The sequence below is a fragment of the Penicillium verhagenii genome (assembly GCF_028828195.1).
Source record: "Penicillium verhagenii strain IBT 33310 chromosome Unknown utg000005l_segment0_segment0, whole genome shotgun sequence".
NCBI classification, from domain to species: Eukaryota; Fungi; Ascomycota; class Eurotiomycetes; order Eurotiales; family Aspergillaceae; genus Penicillium; species Penicillium verhagenii.
The window spans coordinates 2,800,665-2,824,428 of NW_026643169.1; the positions used below are offsets into that span (position 1 = coordinate 2,800,665).

Genomic DNA, 23,764 nt, shown 5'->3' on the forward strand with positions numbered 1-23,764 from the left:
ACACCCATGGACTATGACCTGGTTGCACACATTCTTGCCATCCAGGGAGATTAGTAGTTATACAAAGCTGATCTGAGATCTATCTAGGAAATTGATGAGCAGAACTGATAAAGAGGAAGGAATATACTACCATACATATATTATTAAGGATCGTCTAAGTGCACAGGCCACTGAGTAGCCAAGTAGTGTTATGGCGTGCGCCCGAGCCGCTAACCCATCACCAGTTGACACCCGGCAGTATACTCGGTGATTCCCAGCTGACTATCCGGTGCTATCTCCATATATCTTCAAATGTTCTATATTACGCTTTCGATTTGTCTGTAACTAGATACATTGTACCAGGCATCTATGTAGCTTCAAAGCACTTGAGGGTACATGTACGTACACATGTGCATACTGAAACATAACCTGAAGGTTGCGAATCTCGGATGCAAACACGTATGTATACATACACACTTAGTATGTATATGTATCTGGCATGGCAAAAACCAAGTGGCCTCAAACACGAGGTCTCGGGATGCAAATGTTGGTTATGCCCTGGTGTCAATGTATATAAAATTTCAACAGTGAAATAGCCATCTAGTTTAAGGCATTGTCATTTAAATTTGAATGTTGAATCCAAAACAAAAACTTCCAAATGGTCCTGTCTGTGTACATTGTCTCCCCTACTGTAAGCTCCGCCGTCTCGTGATTGGCTGAACTGCCGCAACCTAAAGGCCACCGTACACCACCAACTCCATCACCGCTTCTCTGTGTTCGATTCCACTCGTGTCTTCGTCCTGGTACGTCTCTCCCTTGTTTGTGACTCGCTGCAGCTGTGTTGGATAAACCATATATATCCATTTTGTGCTGCTTGAATTCACGTTCAAAATCTAATTGTGGGGTTCTAGGTAGCGAAGCTGTCACCCGCATCCCCTCCCCGTATCAACCGAGCCACACCCCCCGGATCTTACTCCCTACAGCCTCTTTCCTGCTCCCCATCCACCCCGAAGAACTAAGCTTCGATACAAACGACCTCCGTCTACCTTAATGGCAGCTCCACAAGGGGGTTACCCTCCCCAGGAAGGGTACGCCCAACCAGGCTATGGCTCACCGGATCCCGCACAACAGCAACAGGAAGCCCCCCAACAGGGACACCTAGCTGCAGCTGGAAAGAAGAAGCGAGCATACGCTGGCCAAGCATTTGAGTTTGGTGCAGGTGCCAATGCTGCGCTTGGAGGACAACCCGTCGCTGGAGGCGCCTACGACGCCTACCCTCAGCAACCCCAACCCATGGGATACCAGCAACCCGCATACGGTGCAGACCCATCCCAGATGCAACAGCCACTGGCACCTGCTCCGGATGTTGCACAAATGACCAACCAATTCGGTGGAATGGGTATGGCCGAGCCGCACCACATGCCTCCCCCCAGCAACCCACCGCTCAGCCTCAGCGCAACGTTCAACTGAATCAGCTCTACCCCACGGATCTCATTTCGCAACCCTTCAATGTCGCAGAATTGGATTACCCCCCTCCTCCCATTATTCTGCCCCCCGGGGTACGTCTTCCAGTCTCAATAAGTTGACCTTGATCGGAAATACTAATAACCCACAGACCAGTGTTTACCCATCCCCCACGGCCAACTGCCCCACAAAATATATGCGATCGACCTTGAATGCAGTTCCGACAAATAACTCCCTCCTTAAGAAGTCCAAGCTGCCCTTCGCTCTGGTCATTCAGCCCTATGGCGCACTCCACGACTCAGAGGACCCCATTCCTGTGATCCCCGACCAGGTTATCTCACGATGCAGACGCTGTCGCTCTTACATCAACCCATTCGTCACTTTCCTCGATCACGGCCACCGCTGGCGTTGCAATATGTGCAACCTTACCAACGATGTACCACAGGCATTTGATTGGGACTCGACTTTGCAGAAGCCCGCAGACCGTTCTTTGCGTGCCGACTTGAACCACAGCATGGTCGAGTTTGTTGCTCCTCAAGAATACATGGTCCGCCCCCCTCAACCACTCGTATACCTTTTCCTGCTCGATGTCAGCTATTCTTCCGTGGCCAGTGGTCTGTTGGCCACCACTGCACGCTGCATTAAAGAGAGTCTTGATCGCATTCCAAATGCAGACCGACGAACCCGCCTTGGTTTTATCGCAGTCGACTCCAGCCTGCACTACTTCAGCATTCCCCGAGATGGCTCTGAAAGCTCTGATGCCCGTATGCTGGTTGTCAGCGACCTCGATGAGCCTTTCCTGCCCATCCCTACCGACCTTTTGGTGACACTTAGCGAATGCCGGGAGAACGTGGAGACTTTCCTCGATAAGTTGCAGGAGATGTTCCAAAACACCCAGAACAACAACTGCGCCATGGGATCGGCTCTGCGGGCTGGTTACCAGTTGATCTCCCCCGTGGGTGGTAAGGTCATCGTTCTGAGTGCGTCGCTTCCTAACATTGGTCACGGTGCTCTTACCATGCGTGAGGACAAGAAGGTGCTCGGTACGAGCAAAGAATCGAGTCTTCTCCAAACGGGCAACTCTTTCTACAAGAGCTTTGCCGTCGAATGCTCCAAAGCCCAAGTATCGGTGGATATGTTCCTTTTCTCCTCCCAATACCAGGATGTTGCCTCATTAAGCAACTTGCCTCGTTACACTGGTGGTCAGACTTACTTCTACCCCGGATGGAGTGCTGCACGAAAGGAGGATGCTATCAAGTTCGCACGCGAGTTCTCCGACCACCTGTCATCCGAAATCGGATTGGAGGCTGTTCTCCGTGTTCGTGCCACTACTGGTCTCCGCATGAGCACCTTCTACGGAAACTTCTTCAACCGCAGCTCCGATCTCTGTGCTTTCCCAGCTTTCCCCCGTGACCAGGCTTACGTTGTTGAGGTGGCTATCGATGAGACAGTGACCAAGCCAGTGGTGTGCCTGCAGGCCGCCGTTCTTCACACCACCTGCAATGGCGAGCGTCGGATTCGTGTCCTTACGCTGGCACTCCCCACTACTCAGAACCTGGCCGATATTTACGCCTCAGCCGACCAGCAAGCCGTGGCAACCTTCTTCAGCCACAAGGCTGTTGAGCGTACTTTGAGCAGTGGTCTTGAGCCGGCTCGTGAGGCTCTACAGGCTAAGGTTATCGAGCTTTTGACCACCTACCGCAAAGAACTTGCCGGTGGTAGTGTGAGCGGCGGTGGTCTCCAGTTCCCAGCCAACCTCCGCGGTCTGCCCGTCTTGTTCCTTTCCATGATCAAGAATGTGAGTATTGATAATCCACCTATGATATTTCCGCTTGTCTTCAATGCTAACTGAACTCCGTCTCTAGCTCGGTCTTCGCAAGTCTGCCCAGATTCCGACGGACATGCGGTCTGCCGCATTGTGTCTCTTGTCGACTCTGCCCCTGCCCCTTCTCATCCAATACATTTACCCTAAGATGTACTCCCTACATGACATGCCCGACGCTGCGGGTGTACCGGACCCCCAGACCGGAGAGATCATTCTTCCCCCCGCAATCAACCTGTCCTCTCAGCGTCTCGCCGCGTACGGTCTATACCTGATCGACGACGGACAGACCCAGTTCTTGTGGGTCGGCCGCGATGCGGTGCCCCAACTGATTGAGGATGTGTTCGGTGTGCCCGACCGTGGTCAGTTGCGGGTGGGCAAGCAGATCCTGCCGGAGATTGAAAACGAGTTCAGCCAACGGTTGCGCGCTGTAGTGGAGAAGAGCCGAGACCACCGGTCCAAGGGTGCTGGCAGTATTATTGTGCCTCACCTGTACGTGGTGCGTGAGGATGGTGAGCCTGGCCTCCGTCTTTGGGCGCAGACGATGTTGGTGGAGGATCGGGCGGATCAGAGTGTGAGCTTGGATCAGTGGATGACCACTCTTCGGGAGAAGGTATGATGATCTCTGAGTTGAACATTCCTTGCGATTCTCCTTGACTTCATATACTGATTCTATATGTCTCGTATAGGTTGTGCAATAAATGCCAAGCCCTTTGTAGAGTTTTTTTCACCATGTCCTTTTTTTTTTTCCCTCATGAATCCCATGTTTCCTCTTTCCTCTTTCCTCTTTCCCCTTTTTCCTTTTTTTTTTATTCCTTTTTTTACACTATGATTTGTGATGCTCGGTCTTTTCGCCTGTACCACTAGGGAGGCTTGGAATCTCTGTTCAATGGCGGGCACATTTATGTTTGGGATCCCAGTAGACTATTTTGGGAAGAAAGCGCGTGAGTATAGGACAAGTTGAGTTCCTTTTTTTTTTCTTTCTCCCTCACTCTTCCTTTTGAAGCCTGATTTTGCTTTCTTTTTGTGAGATTGGAGAGACGTTTCAGAAAAATCCCAAGGTTCTTATTGCTGTATTACTTGTTTCGTGTTCTTGAGAAATTTAGTCGCCCGCCTGATCTACAAGCCAATGGGATAGCGTGTTTGGGAGTGAAACCTGGGCGGAATACGCGGCGGCCCAATCAAAAAGGTCGAGTGGAGTTTGTGATTGTGATCAAGTTCCGACAGTAGCGTATGTGCAAGTGACGGAGGGGGATTTGGCGCTGGTGGCTGTGATGGAAACTATTGAGCTTTGGGATGTTGAAGTGATTTTTCTGAGCTATAGACTAGTAGCTAGCAGGTACTTCAAGGTTGTTTTAGAAGTTGAAATTATTCACATATTCACATATTGAAAGGAACCAAGGATCCAAAGGCTAGTTCCAGATGTCTGGAGTAACAACCCCTAACATTTGAACTGAACTTGATAGATCCCAAGTAAGACCATTGAGAATCTATACCCAGCTAGGCTGATCTATTGAATTAAATAGATTTATAGTTCATAATCCGGCCCCCCTAATAGCCATTCACTCAACTTCATATATAAATAGTCTGAATTTCTCATAATTCTCGTCTCCTATTGAGCTTCCTGCCCCACCATAACTTGACGGCCCGTGAGTCCCGCTGATTCCTCTGTTTCTCGTCTCCCCACCTTTCTTGAAACTCACCTTCTCCCCTTCATCTTTCTTAGCTCTGTAAGTTTCTCTGCAAATTTCTCTGCAAATTTCTGTCTCTGTGAGTTGAGGTTCTGTGGTGCGATCGCGGGAAACTCTTGAGGAACCCCGCCTCGGCACGGCTGCATGACTGCTCAACTGCCATGTCGCAAGCGTAACTAACACACCTCTCAGAAACCTCCCGAAACATTCGTCTTGGTGATTCACCTGCTCCCGATACCTTCCCCCTTTTCTTCGCCTTTCTTCACCGATAAATCTACATTTGTATCTCTCTATCTCGCCGTTGTTTGCTACCCTATCCCAAGCACTGCCCAGGGGAGATTTTGCGAAACTCCCACGCATCTTAAGGGGCCACGGCTCACAGTCACACACGCAGCGCAAATAAAGTGTAAGCTTACCTCCTGGCTTTGTTTCCCGCAGTTTCTTTGTGTGGTGCAGCGCTTATCACCTTGGTGGTTTGTTTGTCAACGAATCGAGTTTGAGCTGTTTTGAGCTGTTTTGAGCGGATGTAATAATACTTGAGCTTTGCAGCCGACTCATTCAGACTTACGGATTAGCGCTTGATTGGTCTCTGTATTGATCATAGATCAGCAGCTCCGCGCTCTGTTTTTTTACTTTCCCCGCATCTGGATCCTAAAGCTAACCGGCAACAGCAACATGGGTCAGCAACCCCCAGTGGGCGGGTCGCGGAAGATCTCTTTCAATGTCTCCGACCAATATGAAATCCAGGATGTCATCGGAGAAGGTGCTTATGGTGTGGTCTGGTGAGTGCTGCTGTTTTGCGTTGATCATGAGGGGGAACCAATTGAAGCTTATACTGTGTAGCTCCGCCATCCACAAGCCGTCCAGCCAGAAGGTTGCCATCAAGAAGATTACCCCTTTCGACCACTCCATGTTCTGTCTGCGTACCTTGCGTGAGATGAAGCTGCTGCGGTACTTTAATCATGAGAATATCATCTCCATCTTGGATATTCAAAGACCTCGCAACTACGAAGCCTTCAGCGAAGTGTACTTGATTCAGGTATGCAGCAGAAAAGAAAAGAAGAAAAAAGCGACGGATTCCGGAATCTCCTGGGATACTGCAAGTACTTGATCAGCTAACCCCCACACGCAGGAGCTGATGGAAACCGACATGCACCGCGTCATTCGCACACAAGAGCTATCGGACGATCATTGCCAATACTTCATCTACCAGACCCTGCGCGCACTCAAGGCCATGCACTCCGCCAATGTTCTTCACCGTGACTTGAAGCCCTCCAATCTCCTGCTGAACGCCAACTGTGATTTGAAAGTGTGCGATTTTGGTCTGGCGCGATCGGCCGCCTCCACCGACGACAATTCGGGTTTCATGACGGAATATGTGGCCACTCGTTGGTACCGTGCGCCGGAAATCATGTTGACATTCAAGGAATACACCAAAGCCATTGACGTCTGGAGTGTCGGATGTATTCTGGCCGAGATGCTGAGCGGGAAGCCTCTCTTCCCCGGAAAGGATTGTACGTTGAGTCTTGAGTCTTGAATCGTGATTTCTTTTATGGAGCAATCGCAACTAACCGCCACGCTACAACTGCAGATCACCACCAGTTGACCCTTATCCTGGACGTTCTTGGTACGCCTACCATGGAAGATTACTACGGCATCAAGTCACGACGAGCTCGCGAGTACATCCGCTCCCTCCCATTTAAGAAGAAGATTCCCTTCCGCGCCCTCTTCCCCAAGAGCAACGATTCAGCCTTGGATCTTCTCGAGAAACTATTGGCCTTTAACCCGGCCAAGCGCATAACTGTCGAGGACGCCCTGCGCCACCCATATCTCGAACCCTACCACGACCCGGATGATGAGCCAACCGCGCCTCCAATCCCAGATGGATTCTTTGATTTCGACAAGAACAAGGATGTGCTGAGCAAAGAACAGTTGAAGAGTGCGTATTTCCATGTTTTCCAAACCCCCCCCCTCACTTGAGCATACACAGTTGACTAACCTCTGCACCAGTCCTGATCTACGAGGAGATCATGCGGTAGGCTGAGAACGACCTGGTTCAATTTTTTTTATTATCGAGCATGCAATTATTCCAACCCGCGTGGAGCATTGGGAACTTCTTGAGATTAGAGAGCAAAGCACTTGAAAAATACGAAAAATCTATGTCAACGATTCATTCAATTGCGATTCCTTTTCTTTCTACGTCACATCCATAGTATATACATCGAACGATTCCAAGTTTTTACAAACAGTATATAGTACTAAGTATACTGTATGAGCATCGAAAGCTCCACACAGTGCATCTATATACCCCTCCGCCCCTCCACAAACTTCCTAATGCCCTCCAAAACGCCCTGAGGACTAGGCTTCTCCGCACAAACATCCGCCTCAAAACCAAACGTACCACGCAGATAATCGCGCGTCGTAGGTCCAATAGTCGCCACAAAAACCCTACGCCCACCTCCACCCGTCTTCGCAAACGGGCCCAGCCCCAAAACCCTCAGCATAGCCTCACACCCCGACGGCGAGAACACGACCACCCACGGCTCCTGGGACGCGGAGGGATCCCGCACGCACCGCTGCACAGCAGCCTCAAAGTCGCGTTCGAACGACTCCATTTCCCCGGTCTCGTAGACTACTATCTCGTCGACGGGGATGCGGGCTTCGGCTAGAGAGGGCGCCATGAGGGTTTTGGGGATGATATCGCGGCGCTGTTCGCCGACTAGGAAGAGGAGGCCTGGTTTGTTTGTGTTTGTGGCTGTGGCTGTGGCGCGGGGGTGCAGCGCGTTGTAGTGGTCCAGCATCAGGTAGGCGAGGTTCTCGCCTGTTCCTGCGTCTGCGCCGTGGATTGTGGCGGATGGGAGGTGTTTGTCGCGGAGGGTGGTTAAGGTGCGGGCTGTGGCGGGGCCGACGGTGTAGAGGGGGAATGGGGCGGTGGTGGATGGTGGGGGGAGGGGGACTGCCAGATAGACGAAGAAGAAAAGGGAGTGAGTTTGGGATTCTTTAGGTATTTTGGAAGCTTGGAAGGTGTTGCGACTTACGACCATCTCGCTCGATCATGGCTGCGAATCCCTCGACGGCGCGCTGGCTGGTGAAGATCATGCCGCCGTATTTCTTGGGCTGGGTGCTCTCGGTTTCAGTGGGGGTGGATTCATCTTGGGCGGCGATGTTTGTGTCGGCATTGGCTTTGGCGTTGGCATTGGCGTGAGCGTTGTCCAGCTCGAATGCGCCGGATGCGAACAGGTCCCGCACTTGAGCGAGGTTGTTGGTGTTGAAGCGGTGTTCTAGGACGGGGACGAAGGAGGGGTCGTAGCCCTGTGTTGAGAGGAAATCGTCATAACCATCGTGAGGGGATGACCTGGTCTTCAGCAGGAGTATGGGTGTTTTTGAGGGCATTGTGAGATTTGAGTCAAAGGGAAGAAAGTTGGATGTCGATTTTCTATGTTATCGCGAATCGCGATTGCGGGGCGCACTATATGGGGTAGACCACTTATCTACACGTTATTAGTATACGGCCTGTAAATAGCTCGAGGGCTCAACCTACTACCTACTAGTAGTAGGTAGCGCTACAAAATTATTCCTTATATCTAATAGATTCCAGACAACACAAGGAAATTGAAATTTGAGTCTAGGAAGGGGCTTATTTACACATTAAAAACACAAACTACTGGTCGTCCAGCACGTGCACGTACTTCTTCTCCTCGCGCTTCTCACGCTCCGTGGCTGGGGGAAGATCGTAGTAGGAGGCGCTACGGTACATTTGCTAGGATGTATATTAGTACAATGCTATAGAGCTTCTTGAAGTTGAATGGGACATACCAAGTAGTGGAAGGTCAGATCGGCAAGATCAGCCAGATCAGCCTGGGGGATACCGAGATCCTTGAAGGTCTTGGCTGTCGGGTCGATCACCTGGTCGTGGAACTCACGCTCCACCTCATCGGCGGAGATGGTGGGCCACCAGAGGTATTTGTTGAGGTTGTAAGCGAAGGGCTTGAGGATAGCCTTGGGGATGTTCAAGTGGCGGCGCTTCTTGACAATTTCTCGGTCAACGAGCTCGGCGATCTCGGCGGTAGAGTAGTTCTTGGGGCCGTAAAGCTCGTAAGTCTGTCCAACACTGCTGTCGTCGTGCAGCATAACCTCAAGAGCCTTGCCAACATCGATGGCCTGTAGGATAAAATTAGTTGGAGAGCATTCCTGGAGGAGAGAGGGGCACAAGACATACGTGAACAGGCCAGAAGCGCTCCTGCATGTGGTTGGCAGTGAACAGGTTGGTCACACCAGCAAGCTTGTGAAGAAGGTTGTCCTCGAAACCGAACATCGGGGCGGGTCGCACGATGGTGGTCTCGGGGTAAATGGAACGAACGACCTCCTCACCCCAGCCCTAATTATATGTCTTAGCAAATTTGCAGTTAATAGACGCATTGATCATATATCAAAACCAACCTTGCTAGAGAAGTACTCAGAAGATGAGTCACGGCTGGCGTTGTAGGAGGAAACGTGGATGAAGCGGTCGACATCGTACTTGGCGGCGGCCTCGACAATGCGCTCGGTGCCGTCCACGTGGACATCGGTATAGGAGAAGTTCCTGGAATGAGGTCAATTGACCGTTCTTTGACGCTCTCTGCAACTCTTCTGGCACTTACTTGGTGGGATATTGGCGACCAACAAGGTTGTAAACGACATCGGAGTGGCGGACGCTCTCCTCGATGGACTGAGTATTGCGCAAGTCGTATTCCTGGAAATCGTTAGACCTGGCCCATTGACTGCGGGTTATAGAGAGAGCTCCATACAATAAAGCTGATACGGCCGAGATCACCAGTGACCTTCAAGTGACGCTTGGCCATCTCCTCACGGTAGGGGATCACGACGTTGCATCCCTGCTTAGCTGCGGGATGTTAGTTTGACCATTGCTCATACACAGGAAGTCAATTCTTGGACCTACCGAGGCGGTTGACAATGTAGCGACCCAAGAAACCAGTGGCGCCAAAGACGGTCGCGGTGTAACCTATCGGGGAGAGGTGAGCATATTGGATGGAGACCGGGGTGGTGGGAGCGCGGGTAAGATACCTCCGAGGGACGAGCTGAGAGTAATAGAGATTAGCAATAATCCACTATGAGAGGTGCAATTGAGTACTTACCGGCCACCTTGGACCTTCAGAATGGGCTTTCCGGTGCGGGTGATAGCGACATCCTGGAGGTTGCGGCGCTGGAAGTGGACGGAGACGCGCGGGGCCGGGGCGAATGCCCGGGAACCCAGGGTTGAGTTGAAAGCCCGGGATTTCTGCATGGTCTCTGATAGAGCAGATCAGAGGAGACCAGCGGGGAGGAGGATAGAGTGGAGTGGGGGATGGGAGGGATTGGAGGTCCTTGGAGTTGATGGACTTGCATTTCGCAGGTTCGGCACGGGACTAGGACGCTAGTCCGGATTTGGAAGAGTCGAGCATCACTTCTCCAAGAGTATACTTGGATCTTAAGGAGTTTTGGATATTATGAAGACTTGTATCTATTTAAATAATCTATAGCTATAATTTATTCTTATCATTTTGAATCATTTGTGACTTGAAATGTATCCTTTGTAATTGCAGCTGTCTGCCCTCCAACGGGTTCTGACAATTCGCCCACTCTGATTGGATATGTGCCCGCACTCCGTCACTGGTCCTCTTCGATGTCCACCATAACCGCTTTAGCTACTATAAACTCGTTGGTGGGACTGTGTTCAACCAAGCGATATTTTTTTTTGAAGGCTGTGATGGTTTATTTATATGCGGCAAACTGTACATGGTGAAGAGTTTAGCTGTCAGCTTAGAGCAATGTAGATTTGAAGTAACTCAAGTGACATAATACTGGTAACTAGTTACCAAGACATCAATACTAGTAATGATGAGTTTGAACTGTAATTTGAATGATAAAGCTCAATCAAGTCATAACATTGAACGATCTTGTACTTTACACCTGGCAGCTTTCAAACATACAGGCTACATATCAAATTGGTCATTAACATTTGAACAATATGTCCTCTTTCATTATTACTTGTGTGCTGTGGAACAGGTGCTGGATGAATGGATATGTACAGTAGGCTTCGAAAATAATTTCACCTTTTTACATTCGGGTGTGGCATGGAGATTCCTATATTGCAAGAGCAATTGATGATTAGAAGAAAAATTTAGGTAGGGGGTTGATGTAGGATACAACTTACAAGGCCCGGTGCAGGGTAACTTGGTGTGTGTACGTACATAGTGCGTGTTGGCAGATTTATGTGGCGTTAAGCACACGGCCCACTCGGCTTAATCACACGGCCCAGAGTGCCAGAACTGCCTCAATTTTGGAGCAAAAAGAAAATTTAAAAAGAAGAGCATAAGCTGAAGTGTAGAACGAAGATGATATCAAAAAAAAATAAAACAATACAACGACAGCTGTGTCGCGGTGTGTATCCAAAGATTGTATAGAGGAGTATTGTGGGCAAACCACGGCCATCTCTGGTAAAAGGCAAGAAATGGGTTCTGCACTAGCCTGTCCCGCTCCTCAAAATTTCCTTCTAATTTAGTAAGATATACTACCATCTTAGCCTCCAGGTCCCGCGTTCGATTCCCCCAAACGCCTTTATTTTACATTTCTTTTTTTTCCTTTCCAAGTTCCCACCCCGCATTCGATGACTTCAGCTTGATCATCTGAACGTCAGAATTGGAGAAGTTCACCTTCCATTGTACTCGAATTTTCAAAAAAAAATTAATTGAATTACCAGTCCAATTAATATGTCCTCCGCCGCCTGTATCTTCTGCAAGATCATTAAGGGTCAGTCTCTTATTATCTATGAGTCCATAGCTCATCAAAACACCCCTCTTCAAGACTGCCACCAAGTCCTGTCCACAGCTCTAACACGTATTTTATACAGGTGATATCCCTTCCTTCAAGCTCTTTGAGAGTGACAAGGTTTTCGCCTTCTTGGACATCCAGCCGCTGAGCCGTGGCCATGCGGTGAGTGCTTGCTGCTTTGTGTTCCCCCGCACCAGACGCGACCGCAGCCATGATCTCGAGTCCCAGCCTCTATACGTCCAATCAATGCAATACTAGGTTGAATTGTCCAATTATTCATTGAAAGCCTGGAGTGAAGAACTGCAATAAAGCGCGACATTTCGCTGACAAGACATAATAGCTCGTGATCCCCAAGTTCCACGGCGCCAAGCTCACTGATATCCCCGACGAGGACCTGCTGGAGATTCTGGTGAGTGAACTTCTCAAAAGGCATTCATAGAAAAGGGGGAAGATATGGAAAGATGGAACCCGTGGAGGGGAAGTTCTAGGTTGGAGAACTTCGAGTCCACGGGGTCTGTCTAGTCCAACCCCCAAGGTCCCTGGACGACCGGGCTAACCCAGTTTCGGCTTTACATAGCCCGTCGCGAAGAAAATTGCCAAGGCCAGTGGTGCGACCGACTTCAACATCTTGCAGAATAACGGTCGTATTGCGCACCAGGTCGTTGACCATGTGAGTTGATACCGCTCCCTTACAAGAAGATGGCATTTATTGACAATTATGGTTACACAGGTCCACTTCCACATGGTAAGGCTTATTCGCACTGGCTATTGGTTTCATCTTGAATTTCCCTCCATAAGTACTGACCTTTAATTTGCACAGATCCCCAAGCCCAATGAGCAAGAAGGTATGTCCATTGGCTGGCCCACTCAGGCCACTGACATGGACAAGTTGAAGGCTCTGCACGAGGAGCTCAAGGCTAAGATGTAAATGTTGGCTTTTGCGTCTTAGATAGTAGGCCCCCTGCATGAATGGCATTGATGAATCCATCCAAGCCTCTCCTTGTGCTTCAGCACGACTTCAAACAAAAAGGTGATAGTACATCAATGGGATGTCATTCAATTCCTGGTATGATCAATGTATTCACTTTTCGCAAGAAATTAATGGCTTCCTTCGTATCTTCTCTACATAAGGTGATGGGGTCAAACAAAGCCCAAGTTTGTGTACATACAATCCATGCACATCCCGCCTTATCTCTAATAAGATCAACAGTACAGGCCCAAAAGTCAATTAAACAGTATGCCACAAAAGTCCGAGTCAAGCAATGCAATTTATACTGCCCCTGCACCGATTTGTTCGGCCGAGGCTTTTTCCTGGTCCGCCTTTGCAGCATCGGGATAGAATTCAATCTTTCCGTGGCCCTGGACAATGTTGAGGCGGTCATACAAGGAGCGAGCCCGGATGTATGGGTCGAGTTCCCAGTACTGCTTCCGGAGTTTGTCGATCAAAGACGCACGCTTCTCCTCCGCGATGGATAGAGCTGCAGACTCCTTCTTGGCGGCAGCTCGGATCCATTCAATTGTAACATCTTGGATGTCCTTGGCGAGTTCCTGGCGCTCGGCTATCAATTTGTCGCGAGTTTCAGTATCCTCCATCAGTTTGTTCTCCCCCTCCTGAACTTCGGTATACTTATACTCCCAGTTTTCGTCACCCTCCAGCTCTTTCATGATTTGACCGGGAGGGATGATAGCCTCCAAATCATGGCGGTTCTTGGTGAAGTGAATCTTGGCGGCAACGACAGGGTCCAACCAGCCCTTGATAATACTCCAGATGCCTATGATCCTTGTTAGTGTGAGCGGCATTTAAAATGGACTCAGGGGACAAACTGGAGAAGAGCCACGGCGCCTTGTGGATGAGAACAGTTCCCAGGGATTCGGGATAGTTGGCTTCGAAGCACTTGATCATGAACTTCACTGGAGCATAGTCCTGATAGGAGACGAGAGTTTAGTATATAATCATTGCGTCAGCTAGACGATGAAACTCACCATGTTGGATATGGAAAAGTCGGTCATATCAAAGATGATAGTCTATTGTTTGTTAGATCAGGAAAGCACAAGACCACCGAAGAAGGCGCGCTTACCGCAGTCTCGACCGGAGGGGCAAGAAGCAACCGGGCTGTCTCAATTGTGTAGACAGTGAACCGCTCCAGACCTTCAGCATCCTGCTCAGATTGCCTGTGCAATCGCACACGGACCACACAAATAGGACGACCATTTCGGTCTACACCGTGGAGGAAACTCTTGCCCTTGCGCATCTGGAACAAGAAATCCTCACCCTTCTTCTTCTCTGCGGGATCGGAGCCTTGCGACTGCTTCAGAGCGAATGCCTCTCCATTAGCCATGATGTCGTCATCCACATGCACTTCCTGCAAGCGCCAGCGCATGGTGGAGATCAGCATGACCAAGGCCTTCTGGATATCCCACTTGCGAGCGCGCAGGAACCGCAGAAGCAGTCCATCCGGGTGATCATGCTTCACCATGTTCCAGAAAGCAGTGCGGATCTCTTCGGGTTTCATATCCTTCAGCGCCTGCTGGAATTCCTTAGATTGGCCGTATTTATCATCGCCCTCGGCGATGCTGATGGCCGCTACGCTCGAGTTGACGCCGCTGGCCGACGAAACGCTCTTAGAGTCGTCGCCATCTTCCTCGGTACTGCGGCCGAATAGTCCCCACCCGCGACGCTTGGAGGACTTCTTGTCCGAGCCAGAGGGAGTAGCTTCACCGGAGGCGACATTGGATGTGGCTTCTAGGGTGTCGAGCGGCACGCCGAAGACCTTTAGGCATAGAACCCAGAATTCCCGTAGTTTGACCTCCTGTTCTGGAGTCAGGGTCCCAACGGTGCCCGGGGCTGGTTCGATAGGCATGGCTTTGAGAGTATCGATGACGCTGAGGAAAGGGTCTTGGCCGTTCGGAGGCAGCCGGGGTTGCAGCGGGCGCGGGAAATCGGATGGGTAGATGTATTGGTAGAGCCAAGCACCTCCTCCAACTGTAAGGAGAGTGGTTGCGATCCAAAAGGATGAGGTCTCTCTTGGTTGCTGTGGTCGAGATGTGGAGTAGGGTCTCGCGAGTGGATGGGACTGGAGGCGCGAGCCGTTAGAGATAATCCGTGCGCGCTGGGGAATGGATTCGGCCGAGGAATGAAGGCGACGGCGGAGAATTGAGCTAGCCAGCATATGGCAGGAGGGAAAAAGATGGAGAATTGGGCAATTGAGTAAGTATACTCGGTTAAGGGAAACAGATAAGAGCCCTGCGTGGTAAGACACGAGACCAATTGGGGCGGAGTTCAAGTGGATTTCGAGAAAAGCAGGAATCTCGACGATCGCATGCGGGGAATAATGGCAGCCAAAGAATTGATTATAGAATATAGACGCTTAAAGCTTCATTGTCAAGTGCCCCGGCAATGTTGACGAGCGTATATAAGGTAAATCTAGTAGATGCCAAATGTACTACTACTACTATGCATACTATGATGCCAAGTGCCACGTTGAATTCCTACATATGATACTGAATAGTCGTCAATGAAGTCATCCCATCCCACTTAGTTAACTCAATCTTACTCCGAAACTCTCAGACATAGAAGTAGTTCATTTAGTCAAGGATCAACTTTAAACTGCCAAACCTATCAAAAAGCCCGATTCCACTTAATTGCTTTTTTTTTTTCTCCCATTAAGTTGTTTGCGATTCGAGATGTAGACCTTCTTATCGGGCCCCACCGCCTTCGTGATCCGAAATCAAAACAAAATAACAAGAATAACTTCATTTCCCCTCTATTCTCCATTCAACACATCATGGACGGCTATGTACCTCGATCGACCTCACGGCCAAGGCCTTCCTCCCGCCCAACTACCCCTCTACGACCCAGCTCCCGCTCTTCCCTCCGAGAAGCCCACGGCTACGGAAATAGCATTAGCAATGCCGGATACACTCAACCCGCGATTAATGCCCTAGAGCCGCAGTTTGCGGAGCTTGCCGACTCTATGGCAGACTTGGAGGCCAACTTCATGCATCTCCAGCTAATGCATGAGAGCCTAACGCGCTTCAGCGATAGCTTCGCCAGTTTCCTGTACGGCTTGAATATGAATGCGTTCTGCGTGGATTTCCCCGAGGTATGAAACCAATGCGATTGGAAGCGCGTGGTCGATATTATGTTCAGATCAATTAATTATAGAAAACAGGCCCCAATTGCGGATTCTTTCCGGAGAGCGAAACAGGCAGAGGAAGAAAAAGGTAGGGCATGAAGTCCCCCCATTACGGTTTAGGGTTTCAACCTAACACCAAAACAGAGGCTGAGAGCGAACCTGCCCGACCGGCCGATGATGGCGAAATGACTTTCTTGTGAGTACCGGTGACAGGCACCATGAAATTCCAGCCATGCTAGGACGCATCCGCTAACTCCCCACTAGAACGACGGACACCTCCTTTGTCGAGCACCCACCAAGCATGGTTTCCTCCAAACCTACATCCAAATACTCAACACGTGGAACAGTACGCGGTACAACACGCGGTACCACTCGAGGTACGACGCGAGGCGCGGCAACAGGCCGTTATACCACACGAGGTTCCAGTTCCAGCAGTGCGCGACCGAGTGCTCTCCCTCGAGGCCGCGGTATTCGGTAATAGCCTTAGAGCCCCAAGTCTGGTATCCGTTGTTGCAAGCTTGTGCAATCACATTTACCATAGCTGTAAATACCCAAGCATGGACCCTGCGCAATGATTTGTCCTGGGCTGCATCGTTTTATTCCATCTCTAATGACGTCTGTGGGCGCTTTGGTGGAGTGGATTAGCGGGGACTGGGCTCGACAGATAAAAAGTGAGACGAAAGATCTGCAAATGTTTAGAAGTTCCCTATGATATCCCTGTAAATATTATGAGCAATGAAATCCTCAATCATGAACCTTCTCCTGCATACCACTGAGTACCTATGTCAAGTATATCCAATGTAGATACGGAGACGCGGGTGTTTGCTCCGATCGGAGATTTCAGGCTTTAAGGCGCCGAAAAAAAATAAGAGAGTCCGTTTCCGATGACAAATGAACACTCTTCCGTTCCTATCTTTGCCCCCAGCATTTCTTTGTGTTTGGGGTTGAATTTGGTTGCTATCCAGAGAAACTTGAACATAAGCTGTGCCACTTGGGCTGATTGGTCTTGGAGATCATTGGAATTGCGGGGCATGATTGTGGACGTTTACTGAAGCGAGCTGGCACGGCAACCCTTGAGTGCACGTTAAACGGAGCCGCTTTTGCTATACCCATTTCATCGCAACCTTCACGCATTACGCCGCATCTGTTAATTTTCCTATGTGGGTGAATGACGACTAATAATTTGCTTAATTTGCTCGTGAACAAGCAAGCTGACCCTTCACGCAGTGAAATGCTGGCTTTATTCAGGGGAAGTCCTCGAGACTGAATTTAGATCCCTTGCCATTCCCGCCATTCACGATCTGGTGGCATTGGTCTAATTGTCAATCTTCCTTGCCCTTTTATTCTTCTTTACTTCTTTTTGACCATTTCTCCTCTTTCCTTACATAGAAGGCCGGAACCTTCTACTTGTTTGTATCTCTGCATCTTGCCACTCCTCTATCCATCACTCTCTCCCTTTTAATCCGTTTCCCCGTTTACCCGAGCTTGCGATCCCAAAAATGGCGAACCTTGAATCTATCAGCATGCTCTCCGAGGCAGCATACGGCTGTGGTACGTATTGCGATTCCCCAAGACGACCCGAGGTCGCAGGATCTAGATCGGACTCCGAACTGACCCCACTATCAGAACATCTTGCCGCTTTCATGGAAGACGTCGAGGCTGCTGCAAAGTTCAAAGTTGCCTTCCGCAAGATGTTTGAGTCGCTGGCTCCATACACAAAGGTAGAGCCAGTTGCCGTTCAAACTACCGGACTGCGCACTTTATCCTCGCTGAAGCCTAAGTATCATTGTGTCTCCTGTCCCGAGGTTTGCCTGAGCACAGAAAGAAAAGCACATACCAAGAAGACGGGTCATCTTTTCTGTAAGTGCCCTTTGAGTTTTCTACAAGTACTACTAGTACTCAGTCACTAATTATATCCCAGACATGGAGTCCCGCAATCGTGTCCTTCATTGCGAGAGTTGCTCGGACCTTGTGTACGATCATGGACTGGAAAGACTCTGTGGGCCTCAAGCTAAGTTTGAATGTCAGCACCATTCTAAATAAATCATTGTATGCATGGAAGGAATTGGGCCCACTGACCCTCCCATAGACGCCAAGGGTGCATGGATCGCCGACCCAACCTCCGAGGCTTACGTTAAGACCAATGCTTACAAGAACCCTTGCTCTCGCCGCGGGGCTCGTGGAGTTTGGAATATGGGACAAACATGTTACCAATCTGTCATTCTCCAGGCTTTGCTGCACGATCAAACTCTCAATGCCTACTTCCTTGCAGGTGGACACGATATCCACACATGCGAACGAAACTTTTGCATGGCCTGTGCCACCACTGAGGTTTTTATGGAGTTTAACAGCGGTGAAAAGACTGATGCCGTGTCGGCAGCCACCCTCCTCTATCATGGCTGGGATGCATCTCGGGTATGTAGGAAAAAATGGCCCTTCACCTGACCAAAAGCGGTTTTGCTAACTCTTACCTCGCAGGACATGGCCGGGTACCGTCAGCAGGATGCCCACGAATACTTCCAGTTCCTTGTGAATGCCCTCCACGCGGCTACACCTGGACACTCGGAAAGCCATGATACCAAGTGTACATGCTTCTTTCACCGCACCTTCTATGGCGAGCTTCAGAGTAGTGTCATGTGCCACAAATGCGGCAAAACCACCCACACCTTTGACCCCATGGCAGATTTGAGCCTCGATGTGCAACTCCAGAATAAGAAGCGCAAGATGGGACCTCGAACTAGCTCCACCCCGGCCACTTTGACTGGCTGCCTTGATAATTTCACAGCAGTCGAAGACCTGTCCCCAGACGCCTCTTACCACTGTGAGAAATGTGGGAACACCCCCCAGCGGGCATCCAAGCGTTTGCAGATCCGCAAGCTGCCCTCCATTCTTTGCATGCATCTGAAGGTCAGTCTAGTATCGATCCTCTTTCGCTACCATTCTGTCTCTAACATCAATTTCTCCACAGCGCTATGAACATAACTCGTCTTCCTCGGAGAAGATGCACGGCCACATTGATTTCCCTCTCAGCCTCAACATGCTTCCTTACACAATCAAGAAGGACAAGGAACGTGTCGATACCTCACAATACATTTACGATCTATCGACCGTGGTGGTTCACCAGGGTAGCATGGACTCTGGCCATTACTATGCGTACACCCGCCTGATCGGTGACAAGGTATGTGCCATGAATTGACAGTTTGACAAGAAGTCAAATTTGACTAACTACTTTGTTCTAGTGGGTTTTGATGGACGACAACAAGGTGACCGTTGCCAGCATCCCCGAGGTGTTGCGACAGGATGCCTATCTCCTGTTCTACAGCATCCGGTCAATCGGTGTTGAGAGGGAATAGATACCAAAGGCGGAAGGGAAAGAATAAGGATTTGAATCGTGGCGTCACGGAAGGGAAATCGAGGGGACCAACTGAATTATTAATAATGTACATAATGGATAAGGTCCCCAATGAGAACAAGGTTTCTTAATTTCCGGCTCATTCTCGTAGAAGTATCAGTATCAATTGTCGGTTTGTACTTGGTGAACACTGTCAGCAAAAAATATTGCCCTTTCGTTACCACTTGAAAAATAGAGCCCGAGACTACTACTTCGTCAAATCTACGTCCATATCATTTGTCATTCTTCCGAGAACAAAAATGAAGCGAATCAAAGCAACTTTTGAGCTGGAAACAAGCAGGGGCATGAAACGGAAAAATGCCCGCTGAAATAAAGTCCTCCTGGGTCATTTCTTCCCCTTCAAGGACCAAGTACGCAAGATTCCAGAAATGGGAGAAGAACTCATTGAAGAAAACCCGTCATTGATATTGGATAAAGAAAAAAGGATGAGGGATCACAATGACATCCTCGTTTTCAGAAACTCCTTCAACACAACAACCCCATTCCCTAACTCGTCCTTTCGTGCCACAAGCAAGACACGAATAATGCCTCCTCCATAACGAATCAACAACCACTTTTTTAGGGAGCCGTCATGCAAAAGAACGGAACGTGGGCGCATTAACATTTCCCGACGCTTCGAAACATCCCCCTTCCCGGGCCACTATAGTGACCGAGCGCCAGGGCACGTAAACGGATCATGGACGCGAATGAATCGAGAAAGGTGGTTTAAAGGCGGACATGGTTTGGTTGTTTAGCGGTACTGTGTGACGGAAAAAAAGCGCAAGTCAGTTTCGAGTTCGACAAAAATCCAGGTTTTTGGGCCGATGGCGTGATGAAATTCCAGGATTCTGCTTCGATATGATGCTGGTGAATAGCGAGAGGTTTAACGAACCTTGACGAAACCGATGTCGGTGGACTTCTCACGGAAGCACTGACGGCAGATGTTCATCTATAAGATTAACAATGTTAGCTTCAATTGGTTCCAATCCCTATACGTCGAGCAATTCGATGTGCGCCCAAGTATCATGTATCAGGAGGGATTCCACATACGCCGTACTTGCGGATGAGACCAGCGCGGTGAGCGCAGACACGGCTGTATCCATCAAGCATTCATTAGTCAAAGTTGTTCCTCCAAATTCCGGTTTCGTTGTTCGTGGTTTCGAGGCTCTTTCTAGCGTTCTGTGTCGCTTTCTTCTTTTGTGTGTTCGTTTCTTATCGGTGGGAGGAGTCTGAGGTAACATACCACTCGCGGGAGCCCTTGCCGTACCTGAAGATGTCTGTTAGTTGCTGATAATTGCAAGGCCAGAGGTTCGTTGTGTCGACTTACTTGCGGGGGCGGCTGAACCAAACGGACTCGTGAGTCATCTTGAGTTGTCGTGGGGGGGAGTTGACGGGGGGGTTGTTGACGAGGGTCGTTGGCGCTGTTGAAGGAAAGTCGAAGATTCGGGGTTGAAAATCGTTGTGTGCCGCCCCGATGGGGAAGTGCACGGGCCAGCTCGCTTGATTCGCACGCTAGTCTGTTTCAGGGTAAAATCATGTGATCCACCCGGCGTTCTTTGATTATGTCAGCAGATCTGTGCCTGGATCTAGTCAAGAGTCAATCGGAAATGATGTACTAGTCAGTTCGTCTCCCTGAAGAATCTCCGTGGGGGTTCTGTTCAGCGTAGAAAAAAAAAATCCCGAAAAAAACCTCAAGAAAGGGATATATCATATGAGGACTACTAAGGTTAATCCTGACTGATGTATTTCAATTCCAGTTCTTTACTGGGGTTTGCATCCACCTGGCCATCGCAAAAACAAGTCCACAATATGGAGGACCTTGCGAGCTTATGTCAATTGCACACAATATTTTTGCAATTATGTCTATATCACCAAGGAGGAAGGGCTACAAAATCCTTCCCTCGTCTAGTTTGAATTCTAATTATGCTAGTTTTCTGTGAATATCCCGGTCACAGGCTCGAGCAATCATGCGGCTCTTTGAAATGAGTCCTCTATGTCAGAGAGGGGTCAGGTGACCCCCTTTGCTTCATTCCTTCCTTCCTTTTCCCTTCTGCTCCTCATCCCCCCGAGTGAGATTGTCCATAGCCAAACCAGTTGCTTTTCTCTCTCCGTTCTTTCCTTTCCCTGAGCAGCGGCTGTATTCCACCGCTGACACTCTATAGCTCGATTCGCCAAAAGACACACCCCGGGCATAAAAAGTTCATATTGTCGCTAGTCCATGAACAGAAATTGGAATAGAAACTACCGAGCTCACCAACTCTTTTTTGTGCCTCCTTATATCAGCGTCTCTTTCTCTCTATCTCTTGTTTCGGCTTCCATCTCCAATATAGCTTCCCGTCACCTTGCTACTACTATAATCACCGAAACGAAGTCTTGGCGCCACAAGAGCTAGTATGCGTTTTCGAAAGTCACTGTGACCTTGTTACCAATCAAGTACTAACTCGCCAGAGCTAAAGCTGTTTGCAATTACCGAGGTGCTCAGACTTAATACCGAAGTTGTACCTACCGCGTAGTTTTCTCCTCGCATGAAGCGAGGCGTCATTCGATATCTGATTTCGGGCAAGATTCTTGGTTAATTTCATATCGCAGTGGCGTATACAAATGACATACTACCAATAGCTAGGCCCAATTCCAGGCTACACGAAAATTTTGAACAATCCATTTGACCATTATCTCAATATTTGAACTCCAATATTTGATTTACTATGTTCCAACTTCGAAATATTTGAATGCTTCCATATTCTTAATCTCTGAGGTACCCAGGGAGTGCCAGAGAGGTGGGCAGGGGAAACATTGGTGTCCACGCCCGGGCGGTGGTTATCGAGTCCTCTAGAGCGGGAGGTACTCACTACTAGTATGTATACTATTTATCAAATCTGGGCACATCCATGGATGCAACAGTAGCCTACTAGCTAGCAGGCGCATAAAAATGCATGTGACGTCGGGACCTTTGATGGATGGAAAGTACGCTATAAGCACTCAATCATCCATGCGATGTCAACTGGTATTCAAATGTTTATCTCACACCTGGTGATGTATGTGCATATTCTACAGGGACCAACTGGACGCTACCTGAGTAACTGCATGGATAACTTATGTACATTATCATATTAATTCCGCCCCAATCTGGAAGTTATGTTGATCGCACGGGAAACATCTGTGTTCAAGATGCTCATTGGACGCCAACGATACCTGGGGTCACATTCAAGCAAAGACGGCCTGCGGAAGGCCTGCCGCCTGTTGCCGCACATCCGATTCCTCGAAGGGCCATATTGCTTAAATGAGTAATATCGCGCAATCCTACTATAGTCCGCGATAGTCCGCTGTGACCACTCAAAGTAAGATGCCGATCTATTCATTGTCAGGAGCCATGGGGGGCTGTCTGTGCTTTGGGGGCTGCATAAATGACGTCTCCTGGACAGAGACAAAGTCTATAGAGCGGGACATACGGATTTACGATATGTACAGACTCTCTTCAAATGTTTTCAATACATTTTCTCCAAAAGTGGGTGGTAGTCAACTTTGTTGAGTAAACTAGTACCCAAAGACCAATAGTCACCGTATGATCGTAGACCGAAATTCCGGGGTACACGACAAGCTTGTGAGACCAGCCTAGCTAGCTTCATGCAGGAGGACAGAGAGGGGGTTTCTTCAGCCCTCCAATTCAGCCAAGGGTGATGGTGTGGTATGTCATCTGATAGCCGTCCAAGGTATTACATACTACTAGTACATACTGAAGAGGTAACAGCCTTGGAAAGCTTCGGACATTGTACTCCGTGAGCATAAACGAGCAAGAAAACATTACTCAGCGTTAAGTGCGTGGTGTTAAAGGGCGTGTGCGGTACGGAACCCACCAGAAGCCGGATGGCCGCGGATGGCGATTCGATTTTGGCCAATGACGGCCAACTGAGTGATCTTCAGCTTGTCAGATGAGAACTGATTTTTCCCTTGGCGTTTTCTGTTGTTCCTGCTTTTTTATCGTATCGAATCAAGAAAAATCAACGCATCCATATAATTCCTTCCCTTGGATCCACAGATTTGCGCATTCGAGTTAGATCCAAAATGTTGTATACTCTTATATGCTCAAGGCTGAAGCTCCACCAAGGTAGATCATCTGATGACTTGAATTGCCGTATATCCTTCTCCGTGCTAGCGATTCTCGGAAGAAATCGCAGATTATTCACCGTAGCTCAAGTAATTCTTCGTACGCATCGGGCAGAATCCATCGTTTCATGGTAAGAATGCATGTGGTCTGGAATGAAGATTTGTGTAAACAAAGACACGTGTTATTCCTATTTCAAAGTCCAGGTCAACTGCGATATCCTATAGGTGCAACTTGAGTACATATCTAAGGGGGGTTTATCTTTGCGTATGCCTACAAAGTACATGGTACCCACATGTGTGTACTTCTTACCTTTTTTCTCAATGTACGGAGTTATGTATGTACTCGGGGATTAGGTAGCATCATCTG

The 23,764-nt window shown here is 49.1% G+C and overlaps 9 protein-coding genes across 9 annotated transcripts; 5 read left to right on the top strand and 4 right to left on the bottom strand.

The window, feature by feature from the left end:
* Positions 1-1,029: 1,029 nt before the first annotated feature.
* Positions 1,030-3,884, top strand: N7466_004567 (COPII subunit SEC24; the record flags this gene model as incomplete). The annotated part of the gene is made up of 4 exons (XM_057163964.1): positions 1,030-1,378; positions 1,498-1,538; positions 1,595-3,241; positions 3,309-3,884. The coding sequence occupies 4 exons, from the start codon at positions 1,030-1,032 to the stop codon at positions 3,882-3,884; spliced, it is 2,613 nt and encodes an 870-aa protein (XP_057022645.1).
* Positions 3,885-5,631: 1,747 nt separating this feature from the next.
* Positions 5,632-6,995, top strand: N7466_004568 (mitogen-activated protein kinase; the record flags this gene model as incomplete). Its single annotated transcript, XM_057163965.1, has 5 exons — positions 5,632-5,738; positions 5,800-5,995; positions 6,089-6,470; positions 6,548-6,895; positions 6,967-6,995. The coding sequence occupies 5 exons, from the start codon at positions 5,632-5,634 to the stop codon at positions 6,993-6,995; spliced, it is 1,062 nt and encodes a 353-aa protein (XP_057022646.1).
* A 261-nt stretch (positions 6,996-7,256) lies between these two features.
* Positions 7,257-8,349, bottom strand: N7466_004569 (uroporphyrinogen-III synthase HEM4; the record flags this gene model as incomplete). The annotated part of the gene is made up of 2 exons (XM_057163966.1): positions 7,257-7,912; positions 7,995-8,349. 2 exons carry the CDS (start codon positions 8,347-8,349, stop codon positions 7,257-7,259), a joined length of 1,011 nt encoding a protein of 336 aa, XP_057022647.1.
* Positions 8,350-8,617: 268 nt separating this feature from the next.
* Positions 8,618-10,240, bottom strand: N7466_004570 (complex I NDUFA9 subunit family protein; the record flags this gene model as incomplete). The annotated part of the gene is made up of 9 exons (XM_057163967.1): positions 8,618-8,716; positions 8,773-9,117; positions 9,176-9,334; positions 9,397-9,538; positions 9,597-9,688; positions 9,744-9,838; positions 9,896-9,958; positions 10,021-10,034; positions 10,092-10,240. 9 exons carry the CDS (start codon positions 10,238-10,240, stop codon positions 8,618-8,620), a joined length of 1,158 nt encoding a protein of 385 aa, XP_057022648.1.
* A 1,456-nt stretch (positions 10,241-11,696) lies between these two features.
* N7466_004571 (HIT family protein) lies at positions 11,697-12,694 on the top strand (the record flags this gene model as incomplete). Its single annotated transcript, XM_057163968.1, has 6 exons — positions 11,697-11,745; positions 11,846-11,928; positions 12,107-12,175; positions 12,344-12,436; positions 12,497-12,511; positions 12,587-12,694. Coding segments are annotated over 6 exons (417 nt in total), but the record flags the coding sequence as incomplete, so codon positions are not given.
* A 341-nt stretch (positions 12,695-13,035) lies between these two features.
* N7466_004572 (CRAL-TRIO domain-containing protein) lies at positions 13,036-14,936 on the bottom strand (the record flags this gene model as incomplete). The annotated part of the gene is made up of 4 exons (XM_057163969.1): positions 13,036-13,538; positions 13,591-13,690; positions 13,750-13,791; positions 13,845-14,936. 4 exons carry the CDS (start codon positions 14,934-14,936, stop codon positions 13,036-13,038), a joined length of 1,737 nt encoding a protein of 578 aa, XP_057022650.1.
* Positions 14,937-15,551: 615 nt separating this feature from the next.
* N7466_004573 (DASH complex subunit DAM1) lies at positions 15,552-16,380 on the top strand (the record flags this gene model as incomplete). Its single annotated transcript, XM_057163970.1, has 4 exons — positions 15,552-15,869; positions 15,939-15,990; positions 16,047-16,098; positions 16,167-16,380. The coding sequence occupies 4 exons, from the start codon at positions 15,552-15,554 to the stop codon at positions 16,378-16,380; spliced, it is 636 nt and encodes a 211-aa protein (XP_057022651.1).
* A 1,021-nt stretch (positions 16,381-17,401) lies between these two features.
* On the top strand, positions 17,402-19,255 carry N7466_004574 (uncharacterized protein; the record flags this gene model as incomplete). Its single annotated transcript, XM_057163971.1, has 7 exons — positions 17,402-17,453; positions 17,529-17,762; positions 17,824-17,925; positions 17,992-18,317; positions 18,381-18,809; positions 18,871-19,080; positions 19,142-19,255. 7 exons carry the CDS (start codon positions 17,402-17,404, stop codon positions 19,253-19,255), a joined length of 1,467 nt encoding a protein of 488 aa, XP_057022652.1.
* A 921-nt stretch (positions 19,256-20,176) lies between these two features.
* Positions 20,177-20,813, bottom strand: N7466_004575 (40S ribosomal protein uS14; the record flags this gene model as incomplete). Its single annotated transcript, XM_057163972.1, has 4 exons — positions 20,621-20,813; positions 20,537-20,560; positions 20,344-20,386; positions 20,177-20,242 (listed from the first exon to the last, which is right to left on the bottom strand). The coding sequence occupies exons 1-4, from the start codon at positions 20,656-20,658 to the stop codon at positions 20,177-20,179; spliced, it is 171 nt and encodes a 56-aa protein (XP_057022653.1). The 5' UTR covers positions 20,659-20,813.
* Positions 20,814-23,764: the final 2,951 nt, after the last annotated feature.